The 19,050-nt window shown below is 41.6% G+C and overlaps 1 protein-coding gene across 6 annotated transcripts in view; it reads left to right on the plus strand.

Annotated features, from left to right (window-relative positions):
• GNE (glucosamine (UDP-N-acetyl)-2-epimerase/N-acetylmannosamine kinase) overlaps positions 1 to 19,050 on the plus strand; it is a 62,623-nt gene that overhangs the window by 28,031 nt on the left and 15,542 nt on the right. For 4 of the 6 annotated variants that reach the window (XM_003263336.2, XM_003263339.2, XM_003263337.2 and 1 more), the window contains 3 exons: positions 2,347 to 2,798; positions 11,830 to 11,982; positions 14,985 to 15,197. In XM_003263336.2, coding sequence (XP_003263384.1) covers positions 2,347 to 2,798; positions 11,830 to 11,982; positions 14,985 to 15,197 — 818 coding nt within the window. The remainder of the gene's footprint in view (positions 1 to 2,346; positions 2,799 to 11,829; positions 11,983 to 14,984; positions 15,198 to 19,050) is intronic. The other 2 variants (XM_030817462.1, XM_003263340.2) reach the window with 1 other exon arrangement.

Raw genomic sequence — 19,050 nt, forward strand, 5'->3', positions numbered from 1 at the left:
ATCTGTTTCGTGAGCTGTAATGGCAATCTTTAAAACTAGTTTATAGGCCAACAGCATATAAAGTAGTAGATACGGAATAAGATTTTAAAAATCTAATCTGCAAAGTAGAGAGTTACATTACTGTCACCATTGGCATTTATTTTGCTGACATTAGGTTTGTTATTAATCACAGGCTACATTTAAAAAGTGAAAGTTGGGCCAGGCACAGTGGCACAGGCCTGTAATCCCAGCACTCTGGGGGGCTGAGGTGGGTGGATCACCTGAGGTCAGGAATTTGAGACTAGCCTGGCCAACATGGTAAAACCCTATCTCTACGAAAAATACAAAAAAAAAAAAAAAAAAATTAGCCAGTTGTGGTGGCGCATGCCCGTAGTCCTAGCTACTCAGGACGCTGAGGCAGGAGAATCGCTTGAACCCAGGAGGCAGAGGTTGCAATGAGCCGAGATCACACCACTGCACTCCAGCCTGGGCAACAAGAGTGAGACTCCGTCTCAAAAAAAAAAAAAAAAAAAAAAGCAAAGGTTGGATAATCTGAGAGAACAAGGCATATTACATACATCTTGATGTATGTAATAAAAAGTCATTTAGTGCACCCTTGTGGCATGAATATATTAATGCAGTCTCCAAAGAGGATCACAAATACAATACTGTATCTGAAAGAACCTTGCGTTAAAATAAAATTGTCCTTTTCAGACTATTCTTTAAAAACAAGGTGGGAATTTGCTACTAGGAAATACTTAAAGAGCAGAGAAGAAACTTAATGGATAGCTCAGGGATCCACAGATTTTTTTTTTTTTTTTTGAGACAGCGTTTTGCTCTCATTGCCCAGGCTGGAGTGCAGTGGCGTGATCTCAGCTCACCGCAACTTCCACCTCCCGGGTTCAAGTGATTCTCCTGCCTCAGCCTTCCGAGTAGCTGGGATTACAGGCATGCGCCACCATGCCCGGCTAATTTTGTATTTTTAGTAGAGATGGGGTTTCTCCATGTTGGTCAGGCTGGTCTCAAACTCCCAACCTCAGGTGATCCACCTGCCTCGGCCTCCCAAATTGCTGGGATTACAGGCGTGAGCCACTGCGCCTGGCCAGATTTTTTTTTTATATATATATATAAAATGAATTCTAGCTATTTAGGAGCATCCTCTCAGTAGAATAGAAATTTTAGCTAGAGCCTGAGATGAAAGTTTGAGTGGGTTCTTTTACTGCTGTGAGAAAGCTTTGACAGGAAGACTAGTGGAAGAGAGGCTCTCAGAGAAATCGTAGTAGGTTTTTTATCTGCCTACCACAGTTACCAAGGGTGGAAAAATAGTATTTATCTGATGAGACCGTTAAATAGGAAATTTGACTAGTACTTAATGAAAATGCATGTTTAAAGTACATTCTAACACAAGAAATTGGTTGCTTCTTGGGAGAAGAACTGGATGACTGGGAGACAAAAGTGAGCGACTTTTCACCATGAAATGTTTTCTTAAAGAAAAATGGGTTGGCTGGGCACGGTGGCTTACACCTGTAATCCCAGCACTTTGGGAGGCCGAGGCTGGCGGATCATGAGGTCAAGAGATCGAGACCATCCTGGCCAACATGGTGAAACCACGTCTCTACTAAAAATACAAAAATTAGCTGGGCGTGATGGCACACACCTGTAGTCCTAGCTACTCAGGAGGCTGAGGCAGGAGAATCGCTTGAACCTGGGAGGTGGAGGTTGCAGTTGAGTGGAGATCGCGCCACTGCACCCCAGCCTGGGCGACAGAGTGAGACTCTGTCTCAAAAAAATAAAAAAAAGAGTAAAGAACATTTTCCCCTAAGTATATATAAAAAGTGCTGACCACTGTTAAAAGTTTAGTCTCTTTCTTCCTAATAAAATATTCTCTGGCCGGGTGCAGTGGCTCACGCGTGTAATCCTAGCACTTTGGTAGGCCAAGGTGGGTATCACCTGAGGTCAGGAGTTCAAGACCAGCCTGGCCAACATGGCAAAACCCCATCTGTACTAAAAATAGAAAAATTAGCTGGGTGTGGTGGTACATGCCTGTAATCCCAGCTACTCAGGAGGCTGAGGCAGGAGAATCGCTTGAACCCGGGAGGCAGAAGTTGCAGTGAGCCTAGATCGCGCTACTGCACTCCAGCCTGGGCAACAGAGCAAGACTTCATCTCAAAAAAAAAAAAAAAAAAAAAGAATCTTAATCAGGCTGTTTACACTTATGGTCTATGCTTTTTATGTTTGTAAGTTATACTTCAATTTATTTATTTTAATGTTTCTCACTTCAGAGTTGGTGTTAGATTGCTTTTCTTGTATGTTACGGCTCTGTGTTTAAGAACATGTTCTTATATCTTTATTTCTCCCCGGCTTTAGAAATACATATCGAATGATTGAACAAGATGACTTTGACATTAACACCAGGCTACACACAATTGTGAGGGGAGAAGATGAGGCAGCCATGGTGGAGTCAGTAGGCCTGGCCCTAGTGAAGCTGCCAGATGTCCTTAATCGCCTGAAGCCTGATATCATGATTGTTCATGGAGACAGGTTTGATGCCCTGGCTCTGGCCACATCTGCTGCCTTGATGAACATCCGAATCCTTCACATTGAAGGTGGGGAAGTCAGTGGGACCATTGATGACTCTATCAGACATGCCATAACAAAACTGGCTCATTATCATGTGTGCTGCACCCGCAGTGCAGAGCAGCACCTGATATCCATGTGTGAGGACCATGATCGCATCCTTTTGGCAGGCTGCCCTTCCTATGACAAACTTCTCTCAGCCAAGAACAAAGACTACATGAGCGTCATTCGCATGTGGCTAGGTACGTATCTCAGACTTTAGTCAGCCTAATGGTTGTTTTTGTCAGAAAATATTCTGTCTATTTCAATCCTTTTGGAAGCTATTATGGATAGAATATTCTGTTAGCAATGAGAAGGCCAAGGTTTTAGTTCATAGACCTTGCCCTATGGTATGACTTTACCTCTCTGAGGTTTACCTTTTCTGTAAAATAGGCTTAGTGGATTGATTTTTAAAAATCTCTACTATATTTATAGAATGGAATGCTTTTAATCCATTAAATATATTAGTTATAAGAACGATCCTAATATGTCAAAGGGGGGGAGCTATAAAATTATAAGTATAATATGCCATTTCATTTTATTTTATTTATTTAATTTTTTGAGATGGAGTCTTGCTCTGTTGCCTAGGCTGGAGTGCAGTGGCGTGATCTTGGCTCACTGCAGCATCTGCCTCCCGGGTTCAAGTGATGCTGCTGCCTCAGCCTCCCGAGTATCTGGGATTACAAGCGTGCACCACCACGACCGGATAATTTTTGTATTTTTAATTTCACCACGTTGGCCAGGCTGGTCTCGAACTCCTGACCTCAAGTGATCCGCCCACCTTGGGCTCCCAAAGTGCTGGGATTACAGGTGTGAGCCACTGCGCCCAGCCATAATCTGCCATTTTAATAAAAACTGTAATAATGGAATGGTTAGGAAGTATGTACACCAAGTCATTTATTATATTTATTTCTGGTGTGGGATTATGGGTGTTTTTATGTTTGACTTTCTGAATTTTTTTTTTTTTTTTTGAGACAGAGTCTTGCTCTGTCATCCAGGCTGGAGTGCAGTGGCACAATCTCGGCTCACTGCAACCTCCACCTCCCAGGTTCAAGCGATTCTCCTGCCTCAACCTCCTGAGTGGCTGGGATTACTATGCCTGGCTAATTTCATATTTTTAGTAAAGACAGGGTTTTGCCATGTTGGCCAGGCTGGTGTGGAACTCCTGACCTCAGGTGATCCGCCCACCTCAGCCTCCCAAAGTGCTGGGATTACAAGCGTGAGCCACCGCGCCTGGCCTGATTTTCTGAATTTTTTTACTACATTGGCAAAATGGTCATTTTTTTTTTTTTTTTTTTTTGAAATGTCTGTCACCTAGGCTGGAGTGCAGTGGCTCAATCTCGGCTCACTGCAACCTCCACTTCCCGAGTTCAAGCGATTCTCTTGCCTCAGCCTCCTGAGTAGCTGGGGTTACAGGCACACACCACCACACCCGGCTAATTTTTTTTTGTATTTTTAGTAGAGACGGGGTTTCACTATGTTGGTTAGGCTGGTCTCAAACTCCTGGCCTCATGATCCGCCCACCTCGGCCTCCCAAAGTGCTGAGATTACAGGCATGAGCCACCGCGCCCAGCTTATTTTTATTTTTAATGCTTTTCTTACAGAATTGTTGGAATACTCAGATTATGCATGTTGGAAGCAGTAAGCCCTTATTAATATAAGGGATTATGATGATTATTATTAAAAAGCAAAAGTCATAGTTGTAGCCTTAGAATATATCTTTGTAAATAAGCCCTATGTTCCAAAATTTTTAATGTTCAGTGCTCTAGCTTCCTAGAAATTATCTTTTGCTAATCAGAGGTAAAAAAATCCAAGTTTACAAACAGAATGTCAGTTGGTTAATTTATAGTAAGAGTACTACCTACGGGACAAATTAGGACTAATAATCTATTTAGGACCTTTCATTTCTAAGAGGCAGATCTACTGAATTATAAAATTAATGAACAGAAAATTGATTTGGTTGGGTCAGGTATGATGGCTCACCCTGTAATCCCAGCACTTTGGGAGGCTGAGGTGGGAGTATTGCTTGAGCCTAGGAGTTACAAGGCCAGCCTGGGCAACATAGCAAGACCCTGTCTCTACAAAAAATAAGAAAATTAGCTGGGCGTGGTGCTGTGTGCATGTAGTCCTAGTTACCTGGGAGGCTGGGATGGGAGCCTGAGTAGTTGAGGCTACAGTGATCTGTGATTACACTGCTGCACTCTAGCCTGGGTGACAGAATAAGACCCTGTCTCAAACAAAACAAAACAAAAAAAACAAAAACCAATAATAATAAAAAAAACACAGAAAGAAAAAGAAAATTGAATAAGCAAAGAGATTTTGTATATTTTTAATCTAGATTATATTACTTCAGGAAAGGAATTGGGCTTTCCTGCTATATAACGTAATCCATTCTACATATTTCTGTTGTTCAGTCTGGAGTGCAGTGGTACAGTCTTGTCCTCCTGGGCTCAAGTGATTCTACCACCTCAGCCTCCTCAGTAGCTGGGACTACAGGCATGTACCACCATGCCTGGCTAATTTTTAAAATTTTTTTGTAGAGATGGGGTCTCACTATTTTGCCCAGGCTGGTCATGAATTCCTAGGCTCAAGCAATCCTCCTGCCTCGGCCTCCCAAACTGCTGGGTTTATAGGCATGAGCCACCGCACCTGGCCCATTCTAAATATTTCTTATCCTTGCACAGATTTGTAGTTATCAAGGGATCGTCTAGATAATGCTGGTGCAACAACCTTCTGTCTCTTCAGTCTCTCCTTTTAGTATGCTTCCGATGAAACACTCTTGGATTCTATTCTAATTATACCATTAGCTCTCTAGGTATTCTGGAAAACTTGTATTACTGAAAAACTTGTAATGAATAGAAAATAATAATGTGCCAGATGTGGTGGCACATGCCTGTAATCTCTGTACTTTGAGAGGCCAGAGTGGGCAGATCACTTGAGCCCAGGAGTTTGAGAACAGCCTGGGCAACATGGTGAAACTCTGTCTCTACAAAAAATACAAAAATCAGCCGGGTGTCATGGTGTGTGCCTGTAGTCCCAGCTACTCCGGAGGCTGAAGTGGGAGGATTGCTTGAGTCTGGGAGGTCAAGACTGAAGTGAGCCATGATTGTGCCACTGCACTCCAGCCTCGGTGACAGAATAAGACCCTGTCTCAAAAAAATAAAACACTAGTTTTGGCCAGGTGCAGTGGCTCACGCCTGTGACTCTAGCACTTTGGGAGGCCCAGGCGGGTGGATCACTTGAGGTCAGGAGTTGGAGATCAGCCTGGCCAACATGGTGAAACCCCATTTCTACTAAAAATACAAAAATTAGCCAGGTATGCTGGCACATGCCTGTACTCCCAGCTACTCAGGAGGCTGAGGCAGGAGAATTGCTTGAACCCAGGGAGGTTGCTGTGAGCCGAGATTGCACCACTGCACTCCAGCCTGGGTGAAGAAGCGAGACTCCATCTCAAAAAAAAAAAAAAAAAAAAAAACAAGCATAAAAGCCAGGCCTGATGCGGTGGCTCACACCTGTAATCCCAGCACTTTGGGAGGCCACAGCGGGCGGATCATGAGGTCAAGAGATTGAGAGCATCCTGGCCAACATGGTGAAACCCCATCTCTACTAAAAATACAAAAATTAGCTGAGCATGGTGGCACACGCCTGTAGTCCCAGGTACTCGGGAGGCTGAGGCAGAAGAATTGCATGAACCCAGGAGGCGGAGGTTGCAGTGAGCCGTCCCAGGTACTCGGGAGGCTGAGGCAGAAGAATTGCATGAACCCAGGAGGCGGAGGTTGCAGTGAGCCGAGATCGCGCCACTGCACTCCAATCTGGCAACAGAGCGAGACTCCATCTCAAAACAAAAAACAGCAAATAACCATTAGAAAGCAGAATGTAGCAAAATTGAATTGTACTTATAGGGTGTAAAGTCCTATTTGGGACAATTTAAGCAGTTCTTTATGAAAAGAAGCACATTAGAACAGCTAAAATTGTACTTTTTTTTTTTTTTTTTTTTTTTGGTCTTTAAACCAGTGAAAAAGAAAACTCCAGACAATGAGGCAGAGCCATCCACCACTGGGCAGTAATACATTTTATATAAAACCTGTGCCTGCTTCTTGATGTGCAACTTCTTCTTCTTCTTCTTTTTTTTTTTTTTTTTTGAGACAGAGTCTTACTCTGTTGCCAAGGCTGGAGTTCTGTCACCTAGGCTGGAGTGCATTAGCGCAGTCTCGACTCACTGCAACCTCTGCCTCCCAGGTTTAAGCAATACTCCTGCCTCAGCCTCCTGAGTAGCTGGGACTACAGGTGCACACCACCACACCTGGCTAATTTTTGTATTTTTAGTAGAGATGGGGCTTCACCATGTTGGCCAAGTTGGTCTTGAACTCCTGACCTCAGGTGATCCGCCCTCCTCGGCCCTCCAAACTGCTGGGATTATAGGCGTGAGCTACCGCACCTGGCCTTGATGTGGAACCTCTCATGCTATCACTCTGCTTATAGGAAGATAGGGTTGGGTAGGCCATATATAACATTGCAGCTTTGTAACCAGAATGTTAATATGTAACAATCTTAATTTTAAAATTAGCAAAGTTAAAAAGGCATGTTAAATTCCTAATAATGAAAGGCATATCACAGTAAATACAGGACTTCACAACAGAAAACAAAATGCCTTTATGGAAAGGATTTATGAAAGGGCTGAGGCTGCTGAATTACGGATAGATACAAAGACCGGTAATAATATCAGAAGTGCCAGGTGGAGAAGCAGGTGCAAACTTTGTATGAAATGTATTATTGCCAGGGATGAGTTGCTCTGGCTCACTGTCTTGCGTTTTACTTTTCCCTGGTCTAAAAAGACTTCTAGTTTTTGCTACTTTGCCATCCTTCTTTCAAAAAGAAACTGTTGCTGGGCACAGTAGCTCGCGCCTGTAATCCCAGCACTTTGGGAGGCTGAGGCGGGCAGATCACAAGATCAGGAGATCGAGACCATCCTGGCCAACATGGTGAAAACCCATCTCTACTAAAAAATACAAAAATTAGCTAGGCGTGGTGGCATAGGCCTGTAGTCCCAGCTACTCAGGAGGCTGAGGCAGGAGAATTGCTTGAACCCAGGAGGTGGAGGCTGTAGTGAGCCGAGATCATGCCACTGCACTCCAACCTGGGTGACAGAGTGAGACTCTGTCTTAAAAAAAAAAAAAAGTAAATGAAACAAAAAGCTGGTTCTTTGAAAAGATACATAAAACTGTTAGACCACTGGCAAGATTAACCAAGAAAAGAAGGGAGAAAATCAAAATAACCTCACTAAGAAATGAAACGAGATATTACAACTGACACTACTGAAATACAAAAGATCATTCAAGGCTACTATGAACACCTTGATACACATAAACTAGAAAACCTAGAAGAGATGGACAAATTCCTGGAAAAATACAACCCTACTAGCTTAAATCCGGAAGAATTACATACCCTGAACAGATCAATAACAAGCAGCAAGAAGGAAATGGTAATTTAAAAATTACCAACAAAAAAAATTCCACGACCAGATGGATTCAAAGCAGAATTCTACCAGACATTCAAAGAAGAATTGGTACCAATCCTTTTGACACTATTCCACAAGATAGAGGAAGAAGGAACCCTCCCTAATTTATTCTGTGAAGCCCCCATGACCCTAATACCAAAACCAGGAAAGGACATAACAAAAAAAAACAACAGGCCAATATCCTTGATGAACACAGATGCTAAAATCCTTAACAAAATACTAGCTAATCAAATCCAATAACATATCAAAAAGATAATCCACCATGATCAAGTGGGTTTCATACCAGGGATGCAGGGATGGTTTAATGTATACAAGTCAGTAAATGTGATGCACCACAAAAACAGAATTAAAAATCACATGATCATTTCAATAGATGCAGAAAAAGCATTCAACAAAATCCAGCATCCCTTTATGATTAAAACTCTCAGCAAAATCAGCATACAAGGGACATACCTTAATGTAATGAAAGCCACCTATGACAAACCCACAGCCAATGTAATACTGAATGGGGAAAAGTTGAAAGCATTCCCTCTGAGAATTGGAACAAGACAAGGATGCCCACTCTCACCACTCCTCTTCAACATGGTACTGGAAGTCTTAGCCAGAGCAATCAGACAAGAGAAGAAAAGGGCATCCAGATCAGTAAAGAGGAAGTCAAACTGTCACTGTTTGCTGACAATATGATTATTTACCTTGAAAACCCTAAGGACACCTCCAGAAAGCTCCTAGAACTTATAAAAGAATTCAGCAAAGTTTCCGGATACAAGATTAATGTACACAAATCAGTAGCTCTTCTATACACCAACAGCGACCAAGCGGAAAATCAAACCAAGAACTCAACCCCTATTACAACAGCTGCAAAATAAAATAAAATAATAAAATAAAATACTTAGGAATATACCTAACCAAGGAGTCAAAAGACCTCTACAAGGGAAATTACAAAACACTGCTGAAAGAAATCATAGGCTGGGTGCAGTGGCTCACACCTGTAATCCCAGCAATTTGGGAGGCCAAGGCGGGCGGATCATTTGAGGTCAGGAGTTCGAGACCAGCCTGGCCAACATGGTGAAACCCTGACTCTACTGAAAATACAAAAATTAGCTGGGCATGGTGGTGTGCACCTGTAGTCCCAGCTACTTGGGAGGCTGAGGCAGGAGAATCGCTTGAACCTGGGAGGCACAGGTTGCAGTGAGCTGAGATCGCACCATTACACTCCAGCCTGAGCAACAAGAGTGAGACTACATAAAAAAAAAAAAAAAAAAAAAAGCGAAAGAGAGAAGGAAAGATAGAAAGAAATCATAGACAACATGAACAAATGGAAACACATCCCATGCTCATGGATGGGTAGAGTTGATATTGCAAAACACATCCCATACTCATGGATGGGTAGAGTTGATATTGCGAGAATGACCATACTGCCAAAAGCAATCTACAGATTCAATGCAATCCCCATCAAAATACCACCATTATTCTTCACAGAATTAAAAAAATAATTCTAAAATTCATGTGGAACCAAAAAAGAGCCCACATAGCCAAAGCAAGACTAAGTAAAAAGAACAAATCTGGAGGCATCACACTACCTGATTTCAAACTATAAGGCCATAGTCACCAAAACAGCATGGTACTGGTACAAAAATAGGAATATAGACCAGTGGAACAGAATAGAGAACCCAGAAATAAACCCAAATACTTACAGCCAACTGATCTTTGACAAATCAAACAAAAATATAAAGTGGAGAATGGACACCTTTTTCAACAAATGGTGCTGGGATAATTCGCTGTTCACATGTAGGAGAATGAAACTGAATCCTCATCTCTCACCTTATATAAAAATCAACTCAAGATGGATTAAGGACTTAAATCTAAGACCTGAAACTATAAAAATTCTAGAAGATTACATGGGAAAACCCGTTCTAGACATTGGCTTAGGCAAGGATTTCATGACCAACAACCCAAAAGCAAATATGATAAAAACAAAGGTAAATAGGTGGGACCTAATTAAACTAAAGAGCTTTTGCACAGCAAAAGGAATAGCAGAGTAAACAGACAACCACAGAGTGGGAGAAAATCTTCACAATCTATACATGTGAAAAAAGACTAATATCCAGAATCTACAATGAACTCAAACAAATCAGTAAGAAAAAATCCCATAAAAAAGTGGGCTAAGGACATGAATAGACAATTCTCAAAAAAAGATATACAAATGGCCAACAAACACATGAAAAAATGCTCAACATCACTAATGATCAGGGAAATGCAAATCAACACTGCAATGCAATACCACCTTACTCCTGCAAGAATGGCCATAATCAAAAAATCAAAAAACAGTAGATGCTGCTGTGGATGTGGTGATCAGGGAACACTTCTACACTGCTGGTAGGAATGTAAACTAGTACAGCCACTATGGAAAACAGTGTGGAGATTCCTTAAAGAACTAAAAGTAGAACTAACATTTGATCCAGCAATTCCACTACTGGGTATCTACCCAGAGGAAAATAAATCATTATTTGAAAAAGATACTTGTACACGCATGTTTATAGCAGCACAATTCACAATTGCAAAGTCATGGAACCAACCCAAATGCCCATTAATCAACGATTGGATAAAGAAACGGTGGTGTGTATATATGTGTGTATGTGTGTGTGTGTATCTATCTATATCTGTATCTATATCTATATATATGATGGAATACTATGCAGCCATAAAAAGGAATGAATTAATAGCATTTGCAGTGACCTAGATGAGACTGGACACTATTATTCTAAGTGAAGTAAGTCAGGAATGGAAAACCAAACATTGTATGTTCTCACTGATATGTGGAAGCTAAGCTATGAGGACGCAAAGGCCTAAGGATGATACAGTGGACTTTGGGGACTTGGAGGGAAGAGTGGGACAGGGTGAGGGATAGAAGACTACAAATATGGTGCAGAGTATACTGCTCAGGTGATGGGTGCACCAAAATCTCACAAATCACCACCAAAGAACTTACTCCTGTAACCAAATACCACCTATACCCCAATAACTTATGGAAAAATAAATAAACTTAATTAAAAAAAGGTAAGTGGAGCTCACTTTCAGTTTTATGGAATAATATAGGCCCTATTGGTAAATACCTTGTGTTGTTTGACATAGCACTGTCAATCTAAACTTTTTACATTTTAAATTTTTGCTGAGGAACCGTCCTTGGGATCCCAGCCTAGGGATGAGCAAAACTCTCCTAGCCCTTTAACAGAGTTAGAAACACTTGCCACTTGTTGAATCTGGTAGGTGATAGTAAAGGGAAGCTCTGTGCATTCTAGGAAATATGTTTAATGCTTGTTCGGCCTCAAAATGCCCTGATATGCAACATATTATTATTCATTGATATTGCTGAATATTCACTAAAAACATTAGTTAGAAATTGGGAAGAGTCACATTTTTCGAGTGCTTTGGAATAGTTTGGATTTTAAAACAGTGAATTTCTAGTGCCTGCTATTTAAAGTTATGTTTGTGGCAGCATGTCTTTGTAAAATGTTAAGTTTGCTGAATCCTTGGATTTGTTGCTGTAAATTCTTATCATTTGACTCAATTTGGATGCCCTGTTCACAATTTGACAAACTGTTTCTATCTTAGAATTTTTAAAAGCACAGACTTAGAGTCTTGCTTTCAGAATTTGCTTCTTTCTCTTTTAAGATTCTTAACTAATGAAGCAATGTGGTTTGATTTTCTTTAAACAGGTGATGATGTAAAATCTAAAGATTACATTGTTGCACTACAGCACCCTGTGACCACTGACATTAAGCATTCCATAAAAATGTTTGAATTAACATTGGATGCACTTATCTCATTTAACAAGCGGACCCTAGTCCTGTTTCCAAATATTGATGCAGGTAATTGAACTTGAAAATGAAATTATGCCACCTACTTTTTCCAATTTTATGTTTCTATTACCTCTTCTTTTAACTGCCTATCTTGCTCATCTTATCATTGAAGGGCACTCTATTCTGAAATGCATTCCAATTTTCAAAGGATTACCAATTTTGCTATAACTCAAAAAGTTTGTAATGTTTTTGCCAAGTCCAGTAGAAACTTAATAATAAAAATAGTCTGTCTACTGTCTACTTTAGTCTCATGTTTAGTACTAATATTTTCCCTCCAGTTTCCACCAGTTAAGAAATTGCAGAAGCCAAGAGACATAAATCTTAGAAGTTGAAGTGAAAGATGGCCGGGCACGGTGGCTCATGCCTGTAATCCCAGCACATTGGGAGGCTGAGGCAGGCAGAACACTTGAGGTCAGGAGTTCGAGATCAGCCTGGCCAAGATGGTGAAACCCTGTCTCTACTAAAATACAATAATTAGCCAGCCACCGTGGTGGGCACCTGTAGTCCCAGCTATTCAGGAGGCTGAGGCAGGAGAATCACTTGAACCTGGAAGATGGAGGTTGCAGTAAGCCAAGATTGTGCCACTGCACTCTAGTCTCAGTGACAGAGTGAGACTCCATCTCAAAAAAGAAAAAAAGTTAAAGTGAAAGAGGATCTCTAGAAAAGCAGTGATTCCACTATCCACAGTAAAATAGCCACTAATATTTTTTCTTGCTTTCTTTCATATTTATGTTAGCTATACCTTAAAGTAGTCTTGAGCTGAAGCAGTTTAAATCTGGAGTCCCCAGCCAGTCCCAACCAGTTCATCCTCAAACCTGCCCTGGCTGATCACTTGCTTACCAGTGTATGATACTATAGATTTTGGTACTGCTGAGACCTTAGGCGAGTTAATGGGGGTGTGAGATATTAATGAGAAATGTCAGAACAGAGCCTAACCCTGAAGAATTTTCAAATACTGGTTATTGTTAGCTGACACCACTCATTGTTGAGTTCTTAGGCTTGTTTTTGGTAAAGGATGCAGAACCCTTTCTCTGCAATGTCAAGATATCACCAACTTACTCTGAAAGAACCCCTGTCTTAGAATTACCTTGAAGAATCTTTTCTGCTAGGGAGAACAAAGTAGGATATTAGTTGAAAAAAAATTTAAGAATACCCAACCCAGATTTTTTCCAGGTAATGTATCAATATTTCAAAAACGTTAATATTTATTCTTTTCTGATCCTTTAAATTTTGTATAAATATGTGTAATGTAACTATGTATCATTCTCGTTCAGCATTCATTGTCAATGATATATTCTGCTTATAATACACTTTCCTGACTGTATATACTTTAGAATTAGAGGTATTTTTTTCCTATGAAAGTAAAGGGTCCCAAGTATATCTAAGTCATGGCTGCCACTTGTCTCGACCCTCCACAGGGTTTTTGATAAGCTATACACAGGGAACAATAGGAAAATAAGAATCAAGGCATCACTTTATCATTATCTGGCTTAGTGCCCAGTTCCCCAGTACAGGACTCCCTCTGGAAAATGGATTATTGAGGCCTTAAGCCCAAGAGGAGCTTTCAACTGAATCGAAACCTGAATCTTGGAATAGTAGTGGTGCCTTCTGGTGTGCCATGTACTACAGAGTTTGAGTATCCCTAATCCAAAAATCTGAAATCTGAAATGCTCCAAAATCTCAAACTTTTTGAGCACCAACATGATGCTCAAAGGAAGCGTTTATTGGAGCAGTTGGATTTTGGATGTTCAGATTAGGGATGCTGATCTGGTAAGTATTACGGAATAACAAATATTTCAAAATCCAAAAAAACTTGAAACCCAAAATATTTCTGGTCCCAACCATGTCGAATAAGGGATGCTCAACCTATACAATAATTACAGATGATGCTCTGGCAAGACTGTATATAGAGAGAAGTGGCCAGGCCTTCTCCAGAGAGTTAGACCCTGAGTCCATTTACCTACCTTGCCACACAATGCAAGTTAAAAAAATTGAGAACCATGCATGCACAGCTTTGGTTAAATGAGTGGCACCTGCCCACTGGTGAGCATGGTGTGGTCCGACCTCTGCCTTCTAACCAGTCAGGTTAGCAATTTTCCTCCCTAGGTATGGGGTAGTTAGGAGAGGGTCAGTTGAGAGGCAAGCAGAGGGACATTAAATATTGCCTCCCCTTCATGTATCTTTAAATGTTTATTAAGTCATGCAGTTAAAATATAAGCCACAGTTATCAGAATCTATTTGTATTTTCTTGGAATTTAGTTCACTAAATGGGAGTGCTATCCCGCTGAGTTCTTGTTAGTGTAAAGGTGAGTGTAGCCGGGCAGAGGCTCTCTGATCAGCTTGGTGTGTGAAGCCTGAGAGGGTTCCATTTGGGAACTCTCAGGTTAAGAGATACAGGCTGTTGGCCTGTCTTTAGCCTCTTAATTGTTGTTTAAGGTACAGGCTTTTACTAGGGCATTGATAAAAGTTATTTGCTTTGCCTAGTTCTGTTTGAAAAGTCCCAACTGCTGCTTTTTGAGTTCCTAGATGAGTGAAGCAGAGGACATTTTAGATACCCATCATTCATGAAAAAGCCAGTAGTTAAAATTACTGTTTCCCTAATAACTGATGTGAGGTTTTTTTAGGGAGATTTCTTTTTTTTTTTTTTTGAGACAGAGTCTTGCTCTGTCGCCCAGGCTGGAGTGCAGTGGCGCGATCTCGGCTCACTGCAAGCTCCGCCTCCCGGGTTCACGCCATTCTCCTGCCTCAGCCTCTCCGAGTAGCTGGGACTACAGGCGCCCGCCACTACGCCTGGCTAATTTTTTGTATTTTTAGTAGAGACGGGGTTTCACCGTGGTTTCGATCTCCTGACCTCGTGATCCGCCCGCCTCAGCCTCCCAAAGTGCTGGGATTACAAGCGTGAGCCACCGCGCCCGGCCAGGGAGATTTCTTTACGTGGGCTATACTGGCCAATGAAAATGGTTTCTTTATCTCACAAACCATTTACCAATTGGTTCTTTTCATTTTCATAGGGAGCAAAGAGATGGTTCGAGTGATGCGGAAGAAGGGCATTGAGCATCATCCCAACTTTCGTGCAGTTAAACACGTCCCATTTGACCAGTTTATACAGTTGGTTGCCCATGCTGGCTGTATGATTGGGAACAGCAGCTGTGGGGTTCGAGAAGTTGGAGCTTTTGGAACACCTGTGATCAACCTGGGAACACGTCAGATTGGAAGAGAAACAGGTATTTACCTTTGCTCATACTTCAACTGACTAGGCTTTACACATACGTGAGTTGTTATAAGGTGTGCATATATCAGTGCTGAGCATATAGTTTGTGAACAAGTGAGTGAATGAGGTTAATAACCAGTTGAAGCCTAAAATCTGTAGTCGATAAATGGCACACAGTGATTACCAAGTATTTTAGATCTCTACTTACATTTTATAGTCTTTGTAATATCAATTAGCACTAAGTGGTTCTTTTTTTTTTTTTTTTTTTTTTTTTTTTTTTTTTTTTGAGACGGAGTCTCGCTCTGTCGCCCAGGCTGGGGTGCAATAGCGTGATCTTGGCTCACTGCAAGCTCCGCCTCCCAGGTTCACGCCATTCTCCTGCCTCAGCCTCCCAAGTAGCTGGGATTACAGGCGTGAGCCACCACGCCCAGCCTAAGTGGTTCTTAATTATGGTCTTCCATGGCTGTGTTTAAGAGAGAATATGGTTGAATGTTTCATGAATATATGAATGCTAGTCTTTTATTTTCTGGGCCTAATATAGAATCCCTTCAGTCAGTACTTTAGAATATGGTAGTTCTAAGTAAAGTGCCCTGGAAGTATAAGTAGGATTATTATTAATGAATTTGCTAACTGAGCTAGGTCCTGTTATTAACATTAGTTCAAGTTCTAATCCTGTTTACACGCAGTAGAATTTAACGGAAGCTATAATGGAAAAGTGTGTATCATTAAAGGAAAAAGAACTGGACTAGAACCAAGGAGATGAGTTCTAGCTCTGCTCTTTCTCCAGTTCTTCATAATTGCCACCTTTCTGTTATATTTAGATCTTTTTCCCTTCTCATTCCCAGCATATTACTTTACTCCCTGCTTCATAGAGAAAATGGAAGCCATGAGATGGAAATTCTTTCAAATTCCTCAATTCATTCATTTAGAAAATATTTAGTAAACACCTACCATGTACTAGGCACTGGGATTTGGTAATAAACTAGACCAAGAATGGCTGGGCTCTCATGCAACTTACATTCTAGTGGGAGACGAGATAGATGATAGACATACACAAAAGAAATAAGAAAAATATCAGGAATTCTATATGCTGTGCCTGCTGTAACACAAGGTATATGATGGACTCCATTAGATTGGTTAAAGGCCTCTTTAAGGAGGTGACACCTAAGCTGAAATCTGAATGATAAGGAGTCAGCTATGTGAGGATCAGGGAAAGGCAGTGGGAACAGCCAGTGTGAGGGCCAGGAGGTGAACTTGGTGTATTTGAGAAATGGAAGCGCTATTGTGGCTGTAGAGTAGTGAGCAAGAGGCAGAGTGATACAGATGATGTTAGAGAAGGAAGCAGGTGCATGTAAGCCAGGGTAAATCATTTGGAATTTTTTCTAAGTGTAATGGGAGGGAATGACATGACATGACTTGCATTTTGGAAAGATCACTCTGGTTGCTAATACAGAGAATGGAATGTTGGGGGGCAGGAATAAAAGCAGGGAGACCAGTGAGGGGGCTGATTCAGTTGCTCAGATGAGAGATGATAGTGGCTTTGGTGAAGTATTAGAGATGGAAAAAAGTTAGATTTGGGTCTTGTTATAGTACTTGCTGATGCTTGGATGTGGAGGTGAAAGGATCAACAAGGAAGCCTAGATTTCTGATTGGGCAGTGGTATGCTGGGAATGAGAAGGGAAGAAGATCTAAATATAACAGAAAGGTGGCAATTATGAAGAACTGGAGAAAGAGCAGAGCTAGAACTAATCTCCTTGGTTCTAGTCCAGTTCTTTTTCCTTTAATGATACACACTTTTCCATTACAGCCTAGATTTCTGATTGGGCAATGATATTGGGACACTGAGGGAGGAACAGATTTGGGGAGGGATTGAATTAAGAGTTCTCTTATAGCTTTGTGAAGTTTGAGATGCCTATTAGATATCAAAGCAGACATGGCTAGTAAACAGCTAGATAGTTCCAGGAAGAGTTAGAGTTGGAGGTAGAAATTTGAGAGTCATTGGTATAGAGATGATGTACAATTGGTTGTCAGTTTGGCTGCTATAACAGAGACCCTAAATAATAGTGGCTGAAATAAGTTAAATGTTCTTTCTTTCTCAGTGGATGGCAGCTCCACAATCATCAGACTTAGCCTCCATCTGTTTTCTTAGTGGTTGCTCTAGCTATTGCTTGCAAGTCTCTGTTTTAGCCTTTGGAAGAAGGAAAAGAGAAGATGCCTTTCCCTTTAAAGGCAAGACCTGAAAGTTGCAAATCTTTCTTCTCACATCCATCAGAACTTAGTCACATGGCCAAATCTGGCTGCAAGGCAAACTGAAGAATGTAGTCTTTTTTGTTTGTTTGTTTTGTTTTTGTCTGAAATGATATTGTTCTGTTGCTCAGGCTGGAGTGCAGTGGTGTAGTCATAGCTCATCGTAACCTTGAATTCCTGGGCTCAAGTTATCCTCTCACTTTAGCCTCCCCAGCCATGCCTGGCTAATGTTTTTACAAGATGTTTTGTAGAGACAGGGTCTTGCTTTGTTGCCTAGGCTTGTCTCAAACTCCTGGTCTCAAGTGATCCTTCCTACCTTGGCCTCACAAAGTCCTGGAATTATGGATGTGAGTCATTGTGCCCAGTCTGTGTTTTGTTTGTTTTCTTTCCTTCTTTCCTTCCTTCCTTACTTCCTTCCTTCCTTCCTTCCTTCCTTCCTTCCTTCTTTCCTTTCCTTCCTTCCCTTCCTTCCTTCCTTCCTTCTGTCCTTCCTTCCTTCCTTCTTTCTTTCTCTTTCTCTCCCTCTTTCTTTTCTTTTTTTTTTTTTTTTTTTTTAGTGAATCAGTGCTGGGGGAGGAGGAACTGGTTGTGATCAATTAGTTGTAAACACCACTGTACTTGGACCAGTCAGAATATAATCTTTGGCTGGGGATCAGATGCCTGGCTAAAAATTCTGTTTCTAGTATGAAGTAAAGATATTGAAGATAATGGCACCAGCCATAGATAGTATTTAAAACCCAGGCCAGGTGCGGTGGCTCAACGCCTATAATCCCAGTGCTTTGGGAGGCCAAGGTGGGAGGATTGCTTGAGGCTGGGAGTTCGACCCTAGCTTGGGTCAAGATAGTGATATTTTATCTCTACAAAAAAATTTTAGCGTGAACCCGGGAGGTGGAGCTTGCAGTGAGCCGAGATCATGCCACTGCACTCCAGCCTGGGCAACAGAGCAAGACTCCGTCTCAAAAAAAAAAAAAAAAGATAATGATATTTTATCTCTACAAAAAAAAGGTGGACCTGGTAGCATGCGCCTGTGGTCCTAGCTACTCAGGAGGCTGAGGCGGGAGGATCACTTGAGCCCAGGAGTTTAAGGTTACAGTGAGCTATGATTATGCCACTGCAGTCCAGCCAGGGTGACAGAGCAAGACTTCGTCTCAAAAAAAAGACTTGTAAATAGGGCAGAGAATGGAGCCCAGGACCAACCTCTGGAGCCCTTCAATCTTTAGAGTTCTGGTGAAGAGGGAAGGGCCAGCGAGGAAGACTGAAGAGGAACACCAGTGAGGTTGGAGGGAAACAAGGAGAGTGTGCTATCTATAAAGCCCCCAAAATAAAATGTTTTAAGGATGGGGTGGTGGATACTGCTGAGTTCATTTAAGATGTGAAAGGAAAGCCATGCACAGTGGCTCACGCCTGTAATCCTAGGACTTTGGGAGGCCAAGGCAGGTGGATCACTTGAGGTCAGGAGTTCAAGCCAGCCTGGGTAACATGGTGAAACGCCATCTCTAAAAATACAAAAATTAGCCAAGCGTGGTGGTACACGCCTGCAATCCCAGCTACTCAGGAGGCTGAGGCAGGAGAATCGTTTGAACCTGGGAGGTAGAGGTTGCAGTGAGCCAAGATTGTGC

This window comes from Nomascus leucogenys, chromosome 8, assembly GCF_006542625.1.
Source record: "Nomascus leucogenys isolate Asia chromosome 8, Asia_NLE_v1, whole genome shotgun sequence".
In the NCBI taxonomy this organism is placed as follows: domain Eukaryota; kingdom Metazoa; phylum Chordata; class Mammalia; order Primates; family Hylobatidae; genus Nomascus; species Nomascus leucogenys.